Source organism: Macrosteles quadrilineatus, unplaced genomic scaffold (genome assembly GCF_028750875.1).
Source record: "Macrosteles quadrilineatus isolate MER2022 unplaced genomic scaffold, UCM_ALF_1.0 Scaffold_3__2_contigs__length_128488019, whole genome shotgun sequence".
Classification (NCBI taxonomy): Eukaryota; Metazoa; Arthropoda; class Insecta; order Hemiptera; family Cicadellidae; genus Macrosteles; species Macrosteles quadrilineatus.
In genome coordinates, this window is record NW_026542596.1 from 50542080 (window position 1) to 50560298 (window position 18219).

At 35.2% G+C, this 18219-nt stretch overlaps 3 protein-coding genes across 3 annotated transcripts in view; all 3 read left to right on the forward strand.

The window, feature by feature from the left end:
• The first annotated feature begins 4348 nt into the window (after positions 1-4348).
• On the forward strand, positions 4349-8186 carry LOC128989190 (uncharacterized). Its single transcript, XM_054411060.1, has 3 exons — positions 4349-4908; positions 5212-7245; positions 8105-8186. Exons 1-3 carry the CDS (start codon positions 4349-4351, stop codon positions 8184-8186), a joined length of 2676 nt encoding a protein of 891 aa, XP_054267035.1.
• A 104-nt stretch (positions 8187-8290) lies between these two features.
• Positions 8291-9253, forward strand: LOC128989191 (uncharacterized). The gene has a single exon (XM_054411062.1). The coding sequence runs from the start codon at positions 8291-8293 to the stop codon at positions 9251-9253; it is 963 nt and encodes a 320-aa protein (XP_054267037.1).
• Positions 9254-13240: 3987 nt separating this feature from the next.
• Positions 13241-18219, forward strand: part of LOC128989192 (lachesin-like) — an 85624-nt gene continuing 80645 nt past the window's right edge. Inside the window, exon 1 of the mRNA XM_054411063.1 lies at positions 13241-13540. Coding sequence (XP_054267038.1) covers positions 13241-13540 — 300 coding nt within the window. The remainder of the gene's footprint in view (positions 13541-18219) is intronic.

Sequence of the window (18219 nt, forward strand, 5' to 3'; positions counted from 1 at the left end):
TTTGTCACAGCTGCCTAGACAACTATTTATTGTTATTTTTGATTTTGCTGATTCCTCAAAATATTTCACATAAATAAGAGGGACGTTATATTGCAAAACATACTTGGGTGAAAAATAGCGTTCGTACCACGAGCCAAAATGTGTTTGCAGCTCTCGATCTTTTCACGTTCTCGAATTCGTCTCGAACTAAAAACCCGATCTCGAGTCGGCAAAACCTCACTTTCGGCCCTAGATACGAAATATACAATTTTTGTACGTTTGATTTAGAGACCCAAACTTGGTAGGGGTGTCCAAAGAAACGTCTTGGTCTGTAGATGAGTTAGGTATCAAAAGAAAGACTAATCAAAATCCCTTAGGACTCTGCCCCAGAAGCCTTTAAAGATCCCTCCACAGAGCTGTTTACATTTTGGCCATGTGAATAATACTTTTTAATGAAACAGCTGTTCATTTTTAAATTGTATTTCAAACAACACACATTTATTGGGAGTTACTGAATTCTACCAAATAAGTATTTGCAATGTTATTTTCAGATTTTAAAATTGATTTCCTTCTTTATCATGTCATGTTTTGCAATATAACGTCCCATTACGAAATCAGTGGAAAGTCCTTTTATCACAGCAATTCTTCAATTATTTCTTATTGAACTATCTTATATCACTTGCACGGGTTGGTGTCTGCCTTTTTCACCACTTTTGCCTATATTTTATCATATTATACTACACATATCAAATATTTATGTAGAAATATCTGCTCTTATCGTGTCTAATAAAATCCAAACATAGAAACTTTGTCTAAAATGGTACCCACCTTGACAAATTATTTGCACCTGCCTATATTACGGAATTTAGCGCACTGGTTTGGTAACATTATTGAAAATAACACGACATTTTGGCTGTAAAAAATGGTACAAAGAGAAAATACTATTTAAGCAGCTACTGTCAATGCGGAGCGAGCGAAGCTCTTTGGGATCAACTTCAATGCAACAAATAGAGAAACATCACTCAATAACGGCTGAACGCATTCCAGCCAAACTTAACAAAATTACTTAGACTAATAGTGAGATGGTTTTTAAACAAACAAATTTCAATTAGATAATGCTAATGCAATTTAAATCGAACTTAAAATTTCCAATATTTAACAAGGAGCGGAGGGATACGGACCTGTGACTACTTTCCTCGGAACCTATTTGTGTTGCCGGCTGATTAGAACAGCCAATGTTAGAAATCAGGATTTCGAACAGTCTTGCTGTTAATCTGCTGGACAATAGCACAGAAAACATACTACAGTATGTTTTCTGTGACAATAGTCAGTGCATTACCAGATTATAAAGTGTTGTGCATGTGCTGGACCTAAGCTACAGATTTCTGTAAATATTTAAATGATTGTTCCAATTTTTGGCAAGGCTTGTTGATGAACAGGTGCTTGTTTAATGTTTCCTGACATTGTTTTGATATATGTTTTACTTATTGTCCTCATATTTGAACCGATTGTAAAATAAATTCTGATAAAAAATAAGCGATATATCTAACCGCATCGAAATCGATATTTAATCCGATAATACCTCACAGGTTATATTATGTTGAATTACATCGACGGTGCAGTAACTTATTACACTTAAAACGCAGATTGAACACTGATCTAATTTAGGCATGTGGTAGGTGGTAGGTGAAGGTAGGTCGGGGTTTATGAGTATTCGTGACTACATTAAGTGTTTTAAAGTAAGGTTGGATTATGGAGGTAAAGTGTAGGTTATAGATAGGTGATCGGGTTGTTTATTTGTGTTGCACCATATAATTTTTATCTTTTGGAATATTTGGTTAAACGGGTAAACGATTTGAAAAATGCTTGTGTTATGGTCTTAACAAGCCATCTACAGTATTCTAGCATTGACTTGATATAAAGTCAATGATTCTAGCAAATTACTACATAAAAACCAAATGAAAAGAACATTTTTGGATTTGGACCTTTGACCATAGCAAAACTAACATATAATTTATGAAATGTGAAAAGTTGTATAGCATTAAATACTATTCTGTAATATTAATAATTGTTCGGCAAATCCTCATTTTAATGGCTCGGTTGAAAATGGATTCTGTATTTTGTGAAACAGTAATTTGGTAACAATCCAGTAATTTCAAAAGTTGATAACAGTAGCCTATCCTATTTAAATACTGTTATTTGATTGCCAAGCCACGGACTATACATACGTCCAGTTACAACCGTAATAAGTAAATAAATAATTACCTGGGCTAATAGAAGTACACTTTTATCCACGGTATGGATAATTGACTAGGCCTGTCCAGAAGTAGGCTACGAATTTCTAATCATATTATCTACATTGTATATTTAAGACATGTCTTCCCTTCTTATTGTTATTCTGTTTTCACTTAAATCAGCTGAATGCGATGTTTACTTATTACTTATGTTTAGGCCTACATTTCAGCCATCTTATTTTGTTGTTCAATAAGTAAGTCTTTTTGAATTTTTTACATTTTTACACATTGAAATATATAATTGATAATTCAGTTCATTTTAGTCTTTTAAAGGTGTTTTTTGAGTCTCACATTAAAATAGCCCTAAGCTTTTCGTAGGCCTGTTTTATCTTTGACTATCAATACAACTTACAGACATTCCATCCCCATGTTAAATTTGTAGCAAGCCTTTTTCATCAAAATCTTCTGTATCCAATGGCCATTATTAAGAACAATATTAAAATGCTGTCTCTAAATCGTCCTAATAATGGTAGAAGATGTACAATCTAGTTACATTACAATAATATCCTCCATCATATCAAGAATACTTGGTATTAACAATCAAAAATTATTTCCAGCAAAGAAAGCTGAGCTTAACCGATTGCAAGGGTTGAAATGAAGACCAATGTTTATGTTGCACAGTTGAATTTAAATGTCAAATTTCCCCTCCTGTTGTTATACTTTAATACTAGTTTTTTTTAATAATTACGTTTTTTTATACTTCAATACTTTTAACCGATTGTAAGGGTGAAAAATGAAGCTCAATGTTTTTGTTGTGGGTGTTAGGGCCTAAACCTAAAAATATATTAATTCAGCCATTAAATTACCTTTTCATCCGTCCCAAAAATGTGGTGCTATACTAACTTGAATTTGCCGCCAAGAAACAGCTGATACTCGACGCTACCCCCTCCCTCAAGGACAGGACGACGCCACTTGCACTCCTGACTCCTGCAGTGACTGGCCACCCCCGCCAACACGCTAGTGCCTTCCGGCGCTATGATTTATTTGTCATTACCTATGTACTAAATATATGTTTTAATATACAAGTTTACGTAACAGTCTAGCCAGTATTTTATTTCCTCGGCATCTTCGCCCTCACGCTGACCCAGAACGAGACGCCAGATCCACGCTCCACGCTGCTACCAAGGAACCCCGCTCGTCTTGAAGACATCTGTAGAAGGTAGCACCACACCACACCTATTTTACTAAATAAGTTTTAATTCCACCCCCAACATTGGTCCTTTACGAGCCGGATAAAATTAAAAGTTTGAACTAAACGCTTTGTTTTAAATATTACAGTCCATTTCAAATCATAAAAGTAAAGAATTATATTATTGCTTAATTTGTGTAAAAAGAAGGCAGTAAACTCATAAAACTGTTTTACTAAAAGTACTAATCAGCATTTAATTAGTTTAGCTTTGACATAAAGTTTTAAGTTAAAGAGGTTTTGCTTGATTATTGTTGAGACAGGTTAGTTCAGGTCCCGTTTCGGAACGCCGCCGCCTATTGTTTGCTTATCGCTACGCGTCCGCTAGTTGCTTATCTCTTTCAACAATTTGACTGTTATTATTTCATTCATATTTCCCCATTTGTAGATTATAGTAGTGTGTTTTTAATCTAATATTACAACTGTCAATTATTCATTCTCGTACACGTGTATTGTTTTGTTTATTTACAGCAACGGTCTAAACGTAATTTTTAATCGGTAAATATTCTTTTAATCTACCTTTTATCCCCTTTTATCCTATTGATTCCTGTACATTGTCAGCTCAACAATGGCCACTAAAGAGAATAAAGCAAAAATGGATTCATTGATAAAGAAGCGAGAAAAGTACTTTGCTAGACTTCAAGCGCTTTATGACGTGGGTAAAAAATGTTTAGAATTGGCTCAAAAGAAGCAACCTTATCAAGCTGAACTTGATCACTTTGTTTCTCGCTATAATAGAATAGAAGATGATTACTCTGTTTTTGAAGATATTAGTGATGACATTACCATTATTAACTCTGATCTAGATGATAGCGATAAGATCGAGGTACACAAAGTCTCAATGAGTTACGATGAAATGTATTTTAACGTAAAATCTCTTGCTCGCAAAATGCAGATTGAGCAACCCAAAACGCAAACCTCCGGCAAATCTGAAGCCACACCTACGCAACCCCCGCAATCTGCCCCTCAGGTAGCTAAGTTACCAAAAATTGAAATTGAGCCGTTTGATGGTTCGATAGCTGATTGGCCGAACTTTTACGCTTTGTTTAACTCTCTGATACACAAGAATCGCTCTCTCTCAAAATCAGAAAAACTAACTTATCTACGTAGTCTACTCAAGTCTCACGCTCTCTCTCTAATAGAAAATTTAGTTATTTCTGAAGAAAACTACGATATTGCTCTACATCAGCTCATTCAGCGGTATCAAAACAAGCGTCTACTCGCATCTAATTATCTAGATAAAGTGTTCTCGTTCCGAGCTCTCACAGAAGATACTGCCAGTTCATTAACTAGTTTTCTAGAAGTATTTAATACCAATCTCTCCGCTCTCAAGGCCCTTGGCATAGATGATTTGTTCGATTTTACTATGCTTCATGTCGCATTGCGTACTCTAACTCCAGGTACCCGTAAAGACTTCGAAAGCGAACAGACAGACAAAGAAATCCCTAAGTTTGAAAACCTAATTAGCTTCATAGAACAACAGCTTAAAATCCTTGAAATAACGAGTACTAAAACTAAGCCCAAGCAGACTAGGACTCCAAGCAAACCGTATAGTAACAAAAATACGATGCTATCTACTACCGTCAATGATAACAGCAATCATAAATGGCCTTCAGCACTAAAATGTGCCTTTTGTCAAGATACATCACATAAAATCTTTGGTTGCACAAAGTTTAAGGAACAAAATGTGTCCAGTCGTAATGACTTTGCTAAAGCAAACTCTCTGTGCTATTGTTGTTTGGGTTTTCACAGAATTTCCGACTGTAAGTCCAAATCGAGATGTTTCAAGTGTTCTGGTAAACACCATTCTCTCCTTCATCGCCAAAGAGATTCAACTTATAACAACGTCACCCGTAGTCCTAAGCCATCCGATAATGTTACATTGCCGTCTACCGACACTGTAGAGAAGACTTGCAGCTTTGCTAACTCGAAAACCTCATCTAATATGCTACTGAGTACAGCAGTCATTGGAGTTAAAGATCATCATGGTAAACTGTTACCAACAAAGGCTCTTATAGATGGAGGATCTCAAACTAGCTTGATCACCGAGGAATGCGCCTCCAAACTAAATCTAAAAAGATATTCTAACAATGTAAACCTCATTGGAGTAGCTGAAACATCCGTTCCCCTCAATAAAGGATTAGTTCATTGCGTTATCAGTCCACTCGAAAATGCCAGCATTGTTCTAACAACAGACGCAATTGTTGTCCCTAAAATATCGTCAGACCAACCAAACATCCCCATTGACTCATCAATACGCTCAAAGTTTCATCATTTAAAACTCGCAGACCCATCATTTGACGTATCATCCCCTATTGAATTCCTTATAGGAGCGGACTTGTATTTTGACATCCTTCAGGAGTCAAGCAACCTAATTAAAGGAGAACCGTCTGCGATAGCTACTATATTTGGTTGGGTAATAGGAGGCAAAGTTATCAACGAAATTCCATTGAATGACCGGTCCTCAATGTTGATTTGTAACAACACTCTTGATGCTCATCTAACCAAATTCTGGGAGATAGAATCTGTCAACAATGTAGTAAGACCCAATCCTGAAGATGAAGCCACAGAAGAAAGCTTTATAAAAACTCACAGAAGAGACACTAATGGAAGATACATTGTGTCCCTCCCAACTAAGCCTGAAGCTCCATCACTCCCTGATACTAGGGATAGCGCTCAAAGACAGCTGGTGACTCTAGAGCAAAGACTAAAACGCAATCAAGAGACGTATGAAGAATATAGAAGCTTCATGGACGACTATATATCTCAGGGACATATGAGTCTTTGTTTAGAACCATCCAACTACATAATTCCTCATCATTGTGTTCGCAAAGAGGACAGTTCTACAACTAAACTAAGGACAGTATTCAACGCTTCATTCAAACCTAGTGGATCTAGTTCGTCCCTAAACGATATATTGTACAGTGGTCCAAAACTACAGAAGGATATCGCAGAGATAATAACCAATTTCCGATTGCATTCTATCGTCGTTTGTGCAGATATCAAACAAATGTACAGAAACGTGCTAGTAACAGAAGAACATCGCAAACTACAGCACATATACTATCGAACTCATCGAGATGGTCCCATAGAAGAATACGAACTCAACGTCTTAACATATGGCGTAACATCAAGTGCATTTTTAGCTCAAAGAGTTTTGCTACAGCTAGTACAAGACGAAGGTCAGAAGTATCCCCTAGCATCTAAAGCCATTACAAACCAAACTTTTGTAGATGACATCTGCGTCAGTGTTGACACTATTGACGAAGCTCTAACATTGCAACAAGAACTTATAGACCTACTGAACCTAGGAGGATTTTCGTTGCGCAAATGGGCTAGCAACTGTAAGGACGTACTAGCCACCGTACCTTTAGATCATCGAGAAAAGCCTCTAAGCATCAGTTCAGAAAATGAAAATTATATGAAAGTTTTAGGTTTGCAGTATAACCCAGATGACGATACATTCTCGTACATAATTCATCTCAATCCCCTAGTGTACACAAAACGCTCAATGTTAAGTGAGATGTCCAAAATCTACGACATTTTAGGTTGGATTACTCCGTGCACATTCTATGTGAAAATTCTTATGCAAAGCATTTGGTTGCTAGGATTAGGATGGGATGACGAACTTCCTACTGAGATCTGTAATAAATGGGAAACATTCATCTCTACTCTTCCAGAACTGGCTCACCTAAAGATTCCGAGACACATACCCATTGTTAATGCCACTAACATTCAGATCATAGGATTCTGCGATGCATCAGCGAAGGGATATGCCGCCAATTTGTATTTACGTACAGAACATACAGATGGAGTTAATATACATCTCCTAAAAGCAAAGAGCAAAGTCGCCCCTTTAAAGATCATTAGCATTCCACGCCTCGAACTCTGTGCAGCACAACTTCTCGCTCACTTGTTAATATCAGTCAAGTCGTTGGTGGAAACCATTCATCCTCAAGATACGCTGTTGTTTACCGACTCCTCTGTAGTACTTTCTTGGTTAAAAATACCACCTTATAAGCTCAAAACCTTTGTTGCAAACAGAGTAGTAGAAATACTTGACGAAACGAAACCAAGTCAATGGTATCATGTTATCTCCAAAGAAAACCCCTGTGACATTGCAAGCAGAGGCTCTCTTCCTAAAGATTTAGTAAACTCCGATCTATGGTGGAAAGGCCCTCAGTTTCTATATGGACCTATATCCAATCTCAAAGCACATACTAATCCAGAAATCAGCAATGATTTGCCCGAAATAAAACTCGAGAGCCTTATGATAACTCAACAATCTCCTAACATAGTATTGGACATATTAGAGAAATCGTCTAGTTTGTCTAAAGCTAAATTGGTTTTAAGTATTTTACTCCGCTTCATTAAAAACTTGAAGAACAGGATAGCACAGCAACCACCACTAAAAGGTCCTATAACCCCAGAAGAACAAAATAATGCTCTCACACGATTTGTAAGATCTACCCAAGAATGTCACTTGTCAAAGGAAATAATAAATCTCCAAACTGGAAAACACGTGTCTCTCAAGTATCGACCTCTAGCCTTGTTTCTAGACGATGATGGGATTGTTAGGGTGGGGGGACGCTTGAAAGATTCGCTTCTCCCTTATCCTGCAAAACACCCAGTTCTTATTCCCCAGTCTTCACGTCTCGCAACACTTATATGTGATCACTATCACATCCTCTCTTTACATGGAGGTCCACGGCTCACTCAGTCTTTGATTCAAAGGCAATTTTGGATAATAGGTATTCGTCAACTCCTGAGAGAGAGAATATTTAGATGCAACAAGTGCTACTTATTTCAGGCGAAACCACTCACTCCAAAAATGGCAAACCTTCCTCCAATAAGGTTCGAAAATGTGCGTGCATTCTTGAATGTTGGTGTTGATTATGCCGGACCCTTTGATTTTAAAGAAGGTTCAAGAAGAAAGGCTCCCATATCAAAAGGATACATTGTCATAATCGTTTGCTTAGCCACAAAAGCAGTTCATTTAGAGTTCGCTACTAGCCTATCAACTGCCTCATTCCTTGCTGCATTTGACCGATTTGTAGCGCGCAGAGGACTGTGCAAAACAATATACAGTGACTGTGGAACCAGCTTCCAAGGTGCTTCAAACCACTACTTACGTGTTCAACAATTCCTCAAAGAAAATAATGAACATTTCACTCATCAGCTCAGCAAAAAGGAAATTAAGTGGATTTTCATTCCCCCTGCTGCACCCCTCTTTGGAGGAATTTGGGAGGCTGCAGTTAAGTCAACCAAACGTCATCTCTCTAGAATCTTAGTAAATCTGAGTCTAACGTACGAAGAAATGTCTACACTTCTCTACCGTATCGAAGCCGTTCTCAACAGCCGTCCTCTTGGATCAATGACGACCGACCCCAACGATGGAGATTACCTCAGCCCAGGACACTTCTTAGTAGGTGCCCCACTCATCTCACCTCCAGAACATGACTACACCGATACGCCAATGAATAGACTTACACGATATGAGCTTCTTCAACAGGCCACACAAGCTTTCTGGAAGGCCTGGTCCAGAGATTACCTCCATACCCTGATCCAGCTGAACAAATGGACAACCACTCAACCCAATATCAACATTGGCGATATAGTTTATCTTCAGTTGAAGAACACTAGTCCATTAGAATGGCCCATCGGTAGAGTTGAAGTTACTTACCCAGGAAAAGATGGAGTAGTGAGAGCAGCTAAAATAAAAACTACTCAAGGCACATTCACAAGGCCAGTACACAAGCTGATATCCCTCCCGCCTCCTGACCATAACCTTTAAATTGATAAAACAACGGTGTATTTCGTTTTGCGTGTGTTAAATTAAAATTGTTTCGTGTTTGTGTGTTAAAGCTAAATATTTTATCTTTTTTTTCTCGTTTCAAAACCATTGTTTTGGGTGAGGGGAATGTTAGGGCCTAAACCTAAAAATATATTAATTCAGCCATTAAATTACCTTTTCATCCGTCCCAAAAATGTGGTGCTACTAACTTGAATTTGCCGCCAAGAAACAGCTGATACTCGACGCTACCCCCTCCCTCAAGGACAGGACGACGCCACTTGCACTCCTGACTCCTGCAGTGACTGGCCACCCCCGCCAACACGCTAGTGCCTTCCGGCGCTATGATTTATTTGTCATTACCTATGTACTAAATATATGTTTTAATATACAAGTTTACGTAACAGTCTAGCCAGTATTTTATTTCCTCGGCATCTTCGCCCTCACGCTGACCCAGAACGAGACGCCAGATCCACGCTCCACGCTGCTACCAAGGAACCCCGCTCGTCTTGAAGACATCTGTAGAAGGTAGCACCACACCACACCTATTTTACTAAATAAGTTTTAATTCCACCCCCAACAGTGGGCTACAGTTAAATTTGGATGTTAAATTTCCGTTCTCTTTTTTATACTTTAATGCCCTTTTTGGATGTTAATATCAGATTCCAACTACTGTAATATTTTCCTGGTCAAAACTACCATAATGCACTTCTGGAAGAGGTATCTGAATAACAAGATGTAGTAAAACAAATTTGAATTATTATAATTTTAACCAATAAAACCAGCATTAGTACATCTATTGAGTTTTTACATTTAGTTACTTATACAAATATCAAATCACGTTTTTTCCGCTCAACTGGCTTTCACCTCTTAGTAATAATATGTATTTTAATTTAAGTACCGTACTTTAATTGATTCGGTTATATGTTTACCTCATATAACATTTGAACATGGATTGAAACATTAGATGTCTTTGGAATACTCTGAGAGTGAGAAGCAAAACATAACTTTCAGCAATGTTGCATCGAAATTTACCTCTTTCTTGCCTATTAAATCAAAATTCTAAATTAACAACAGAAAATAAATTGCTTTTATATAAAACCATTCTAAAACCAGTGTGGACGTACGGTATCCAACTGTGGGGGACATCCAGTGAATCCAATTTGAACATCATCCAAAGATTCCAATCTAAAGTTCTTGTTCTTAGACACATTCTTCAGGCACCATGGTTCGTTAACAACGAAGTGCTCCATAGAGACAGTCGAACCCCAACGATCAAAGAAGAAATTTCAAGGTTAAGTGCCAAATACAAAGAAATTAGAGTACCATACCAACTACCTCGCTTTGAATTTGTTGAACAACAGCAACTGTATATTATATAGATTGAAAAGATGCCTTGTTTTGACCTAAGTAGTCGTTTTTAGAGATTTATGGACTTTAAACTTTGTGCCAATATGCAAAGATTGTTTGTTAGCTTTATTGTTGGATAAGGACTAACTACTGTGTTTAAATTTTATCACATTTGCTTATTGTTCTACTTTTTTTGAAGAGATTGTAAATTAAATAAAATGATAAAAAAATAATAATAAAAAAAAATAATAATAATTACCTCTACTGAGTGATTCAGAAATGTAATTGTAAAATTTTTCTCAACATGACTAGAATGTTAATAAAACAGATGTCAGCACGAAATAGTTTGTAAGATAAAAAATTGCAGCATAGGACAACTTATATAGTGTTCTAACCTAAAACATTGTTATTGTTTCAATGTAAAAATTCAATTGATACAAAGTAACTACGTTACCAATTTATGTTTGTAAACAAAAATACATTTTTTAATGGTGGCATAAAAACAATTTAAATAATTATTTACAACACAAATTATTTTTAATGTAAAACATTGTTCACCACTCGGAGCAAAAGTATATTATTTATGGTACTTAAATTGTTTTATAGTACGTGGCAGTACAGTATTATTAGTTTATTAGTTGCTTGTTGCACTGTTCTACACACTGATCAAGCGCTACAACTCATTAAGTGGCATCCTGTACACACACTGTTGATATATACTGAATTGTGGCATGGTGCCACTATTTAGAGTGTAAGCTGGCGCGAGAATTGGCAACGTAGCATTAGGAAAGTTATAGTTCCGGCGGACGGCGCGAGGCGCGCTAGCTACCTGTATGGTTTCGTGTTCCACAATTCGGCGTGTACCTGCGCTACTTAAACTCCCATCAACGAGTTCAAAAATACTCAATTGTGGCATGTGATGTTTAAACGACGTAATAATGCTGGAAAATCTCAAAAATGATCGAATTAGCTGTGGCACCCTGAAAAAGGTGCCACAATTTTTGAAGGTGCCACAGTACGGCCGTGTGCTTGTGAAGGATGCCACTATTCGGTGAATACAGACACACACACACACACACACACACACACACACACACAGACATCACTTCAAAAACCACTTTTTTGGGTCCAGGGGGACCCAAAACGAATATATCCACTCAAAACTCAAACTCGAAAATTTTGACGAAAACAATACTTTCTCCATATACTATGGTATAGGGGGAGAAAGTAAAAATGTGTAATCAGGGTTTCTAATAAAGTAATAAAGTGTAACTTTTAGCTTTTATTTTTTTTAGGTATTTACTAAAAATACATTTAAATCATTAACTATTATAACATGGCATACTTAACTATTTATTATAACTAGAGGTACGCTTTCCTGATATTTTCAGTCAAGCCAAACTAGAGGTACTGTAATAACGTGATCATCACTGGTCGTGGAGACATCATCGAGCCTGGGATTGTTTTTTACATTAAGTTGGGCTAGACTCAAGGGTTGCGCCATTATCACATAGATACAATCCATTGAAGATTTGGCAGAATTTGAACCCGGGACCTCAGAGACCAAAGTCCCACGCTCTAACCACTACACCAGCTCGCTCCCCCGAAAAGATCTCCTCAGAATAGGTAAAATATTATTCAATACAAACATGTTGTCTTATTAGTGTTTGAGATCTCATAGGCATACTTTAATTATATCTAATCTCTCAAAGTAATAGTTAAGAGTGCCTTGATTGGTTTATTACATGAAGGTTATTGCTCTAGGTTTATTACCGTTGAAGAAGCACTTATTATAGCGAAAATGAAGGGCTGGCGATTGCTTTGTTGAAGGAGAGCAATAACCCGTTCCTTTAATTAAAACCTTGATATTGTTCAATGATGTGTGGTTTCTAAAACTTTATTCTGCAATAATAAAAAATAATAATTTAGGCATGGTGGTATTTAGGATTAAAAGTGTTTTTTACTATAGGTAAGATTCACTTACTTTTGCCTGAAGGTGTCAGATGTTAACATATGCTGTACATGTTTCGAGCTACTTACAGCTCATCTTCAGCAGCATTCTTGAATTAAAAAAAATCACATCAAACGATGTTTGTCGACTATTTACAGTTTGTATATACACAGTTTTTTTAATTTTTTTTTAAATTCAAGAATGCTGCTGAAGATGAGCTGTAAGTAGCTCGAAACATGTACAGCATATGTTAACATCTGACACCTTCAGGCAAAAGTAAGTGAATCTTACCTATAGTAAAAAATTTAAAGGTGTCAAGGCTGATATAAAATTAATTCAAATTGTGTAATTTCAGTAAGGGGATATGAAAGATCAGTTGTTTGCAATAACGATAAGTCGACAAAATAAAAATGTAAGTAATGTCGAGTAAACTTGTTGAGACCTTAACATAGCGTAGCGTATATACGTCGAAATCATGCTTTGGAATTTACAAGAAGTGTTTCAACACTTTATCGAGATAATGTTAAGCAGAAAGTTCTGCAACACTATCGCGAAACATCATTGATATTTTGACAAGTTTACAGTTTGCAGCAATATTTAGTTTATAAAATGAACAAGTGATAGAGTGACAATTTGCAGAATTGTTGCGAAACTGCAATGAAACCATGACAGGGCGGCAGTTTGCAGCTATGTCGCGAAACTTCAATGAAACCGTGACAGGGTGGCAGTTTGCAGCTATGTCGCGAAACTTCAATGAAACCGTGACAGGGTGGCAGTTTGCAGCTATGTCGCAAAACTGCAATGAAACCGTGACAGGGTGGCAGTTTGCAGCTATGTCGCGAAACTTCAATGAAACCGTGACAGGGTGGCAGTTTGCAGCTATGTCGCGAAACTTCAATGAAACCGTGACAGGGTGGCAGTTTGCAGCTATGTCGCGAAACTTCAATGAAACCGTGACAGGGCGGCAGTTTGCAGCCGTCGGTCTAAAGGTAGTAATCGCAGTCACGCAAAAGTTGAACATCGAGAAACTGGGTTATAACAGTTTGTGAGAAACTAAGGTTTCTCACCTTTTGATCCAAACGAAATATACCCAAAATAGAGTTGTAAAGATGTGGGATTACCGAGGTGGCAATTTTTTATAACATAGCCTACTGTTAAAGTGTACATGTTGTTTTCTTTACAATAACGGAAAATATCTTTGAGAACGTATATTAGTTGTTTTAATATTTGGATATTTCTTGTATCGCTGGTGATATAAAAGTAAATAGGAAATTTTCTATATAATTTTTTCTTTATAACATTTTCCCAAATTTTGCAAGCCTTTGTGCATATTATGGTGGGCCTTTAAAAGTTAACTTAGAAATTATTATATTTAGGTCACAAGAGTTCTGATTTATAGATTACTAGCAGAGTGTGTTCTTCGTACGGGGTTGGCGTTGGTTTAAAATGCTTATTGCAGTTATACTCCTGCTTTAGGTTTGCAGGACATGGTTTGAAAATATGTTGTTCTTAAAATTAACGGTATGCTATAGTGTAACACATCATTTTACCATTGCTATAATGTACTACCACTGGAAAGAGTACTACCATTCAATGAAAAAAAGTTAACTATCAAACATTCGCACACTATCACAAATTATTTGTTTAACCAAAAACATAAACAAAGTTGTAAACGATCTATTTTGTCAGTTTTCATTACGTATCACAGCTTTTTGTTGCTGCTTGGGTTAAACTAAGCTGTTGTCATAAATAAAAAAAAGAAAATAGTGCTGAATTTGGTATATTTTATAACTGTTTAATGCTATTAAATATCATAGAACTAACTTATTTAATTAGAAACCTAAACAAATTCTTTAACCATATTTAAATAATCATAAAGTTAATATGTGAAACTCCAGAGCCAATGGGATGGAGCCTGAAAGGATTTTTGAGATATGAATAGGTCTATGTGAATTGGGAATGGATATACCATCATGCCAGATTTCAGCCCAATCGTAAAACCAACAAACAAACACACAAAATTTCACATTTATAATATTAGTATGATTGTATTTATAAAAGCTTACGCAATATATGATCGAACCTAACAAATGTGAAAAAAACTATGAATGTGTAAAGAGAAATGCATATTTCTTATTGTTGTTTTAGAACATAAAAACAATATTTAGAGTTAAAGCAGACTTTGACTATAGCCTTATGCTTGGGTATTCTTTCTAGAGCTTCCATTGACAGATAATATTCATGTAAGACCACCATTCTATCATTACGTTAAAATGTCACTTGAATGGCCTAAATAAATCGGAAGTCTTAACACCTATGTTTCCTATATTATATTGCCTTTTTTTAATCTACAGATTTGTTTTAGCCTATAGCGTATTTGCTTATTGGGATATTTAAATATACTGTAATGTGTAAGACGTTTACTTCATGTCAATTTTAAATTAAATTATAAACATAGAGATTGTAATTAATAATAAAATAAATTTAAAATTGTAGGCCTAAAATATCACAAATACTTATAGCAATAGTTGGTTTAAGACTATGCTATCTTATTTGCATCCTAATAAAAGAGAAGATATAGGTTGAGTGAGAGGTAAGTAAGTATCAACTTGGACCAACTCCGTATAAGTTAAGGCCAATTAAAACTTCATCTTAAGATTACTGCAGCTGCGATATTTGCATGAGAAGTAAATTGATCCAAGAAGAAACTTTTATCTGGTATACGATGTCTTAACAGAACTAACCAAAGCTGTAAATGAAAGTAGTAGATATTTGATAATATAGTTTCATAGCTTAACAGTTTATTGTTTATATATTTAATTTAAGAATATATTGCATTCATTTAATTAATATACATCCTGGTGAATAGATATTTGATGTTATTTTAGGAACTCATTTTAATATAATGTCAGCAATCTTAATTTATTAAATGCTTTATATAATACAGGGCATAGTTTTGTTTTAAATCTTATACAATATAAATCTTAAAGCCTTTATGAGTCCTAATAAGCTGCTCCAAAAGGGTGTTTCAGAACAAAGCCACAATCAAGTGTTTTATATTTTCCATTCAGTAGAATCCAAAAGTACAAAAACTATTGGGTGCTTCTAATAAAGTGCTTTAAGAAATTGGTAGCCATAAAAAATATTTTTTCTTAAGAAAACAAATTAAAAGTTCTTTTTTGGTCAATGATAGTAAACTACTACCTAAGACCTGTGTGTAAGTCCTATTTTGTTGTTAATGGATAGATTTAATGCATCTTCTGCATTTAAAGTAAGAAAATGTTTTGAAGCAACTTGTTATTGTAAAAAAAACTTAAGCATAATTGTTACGGACAAATTGTCGTTTTGTTATTATTTTATAGTTGAGATTTACAAAAATATATCTAACATGTTTATTCAGGGACCGATGTTAGTTTTAAGGTTCAACATACGATTATTACGGAACTTTTTATATAATAGAGCTCTTTTACTTAGATTTTACTAAATGTAAACTTTACTAATATAAAATAACGTACATCTTAAATGTCCAAGCTATAATGCTAAAACCACAATTCATATAGTTTGAAAGTATCGTGAGACTCATGAAGCAGGAGAGGCAGTAGGTAAATAGAAACAAAACTTTGATTATTCTGTGAAGCGAGAAATTTCTTTTTAACTTGGTGGCGGGCGGTAGATGTTGTAAAGAGTTTGAGTAACTCAGTCAGTCTCCAACGAAGGGCTCAAGAAATTGTTTTAACCGAGCTTTATTAAAACTTTGACTTTTATATTTAGTTGTTTCGCTTAAACATTTACTGAGCTTGAATATGGTCGATATATATTTTAGGATAGATTTAGACACGCTTAAGGGGTTTTACATATCTTAGATAAAATTCTTCAGGTACCCTAGCCTTAAAAAAAGTATTTAGGCCTACAAATATAAGATCACATATATTTATTTTTACTTAACAGTTTTACTCCCAACAAAAATGTTACACATTTTTAAATGTGTTAAAAATGTAACAAAAATGTTACTGTCATCAATTGGCCAAGATTTCTAATAACAAGAAATTACGTTAGATAATAAAAAAAAAAAAAAAATACGGTTTGGACGGATAACTTACAAAAAACACTTAAATGAATCCAACTAGCGTAGAAACGAGTGGACACTATGTATATATTAATCATAAAACTTTTACTCTAGTTAGTATTTTCTGAATTAGCTAAATGTGAATTTTTCCCATAAAGAAAAAAAGAACATACAAGTTAAGCAAATTTTTACCTGTCGGTCAGCTTATTTTATACTAATTTTAAAAAGAATTTGTAAAGAATTTGTTGTGTGGAATTTGTGAAGATTAGGGGGCTCAGTCAGTAGCACTATTAACTTCAGGCCCAAGGCAGCGATGTCGTGGGTTCGGATTCTATTACCTGGCACTACTTTTATCAGTACATTTTACCCTTGTACTGGCTTACCCCTTGCTTTGCTGGAAACGTTAAACGCACAGAGCTGTAGTCTATGTTAATGAGCAAATGCAAGGTTAAAAGATTCCACCAACCTATTTTGTAAATTTTTGTGAAATTTGTCGTCTTATTTCTCTTACAAAACCTATTTTTTCAGTAGCTTGCGTTGGAATTGTTGAAACGAATCATGAAACGTAAACTGTTAGTTGAAAGATATTTATTTGTCCGTGTTAGTTCACATTACGTTCCACCTCTATGATTGTGGATTGGGGTGGGAATTAAAAGTTGACAATGAGAATTTAGTTGATACGGCAAAGTTGGTACGGTCAACTGTCTAGTGGCGTAATGTGTTAACTTTATCTCTGGCCTCCTGTGGCCCATCTCTCAGCCTGAAATGTTCCATTGTTTTGTTTTAGAAAACGAAAAATTTTAAATAAAAGATAAAAAAAGTAGTCGTAAAAATACAATGTAGGCTATCTTTAATGTATTTTGCATTCCAACATGTATGTATAGCTATATTTTTATCAATTAAAACGAAACAGTATCTTCAATATAAAAACTAAAGTTTTTTTATTTTCTTACTTAGTTATTTTATTATTTGAATTACTCATTAGCTACTGCTACCATAGCAGTAACAAATTACAAGTTTTGAATTGAGTAAGGGATAAGGCGAGAAACCTAAAGAAACGCGTATATGAGCTTGTTTTTAACTGTCCAACTGAAAAATTTAGAAGATACAATATATATACGTAACCTGTCTTACCAAATATGGGCAGTTAGAAATATTACGGACTTTCTTTAGTTTTGTTTATACCGAATTCAGTAACAGGAGTAAATCCTGTTTATTAATTTATGTAATAATAGGCTGTGTGGATACAAGCTATTATTTTATATATTTGTATCTAAATAATTCATATACCTTTATGTTTTAAATTTGCATCAACGGCTTCTCATAGTTTCGTTAATTCAAATTAATTTATGGATACAATTACTAAAATGATTTTCCTTAATTTATTTATAGGTTTTGGATGTCTTTGAGTTTTTCAGATTTCAAAATTTACGATAATACCCTTGGGAACGGAGTTTTACACATAGAATGACTGAAAATAATAAGTATCCCAATAATTTACACCTCAAAGGTTCAGGTAGTGGGGAAAACACATTAAATTTTATAGAACAAAAGAAGGGAAGTTTTCAGTTGAGTGGTTACGCCTCGGAATCAATTTGCTCA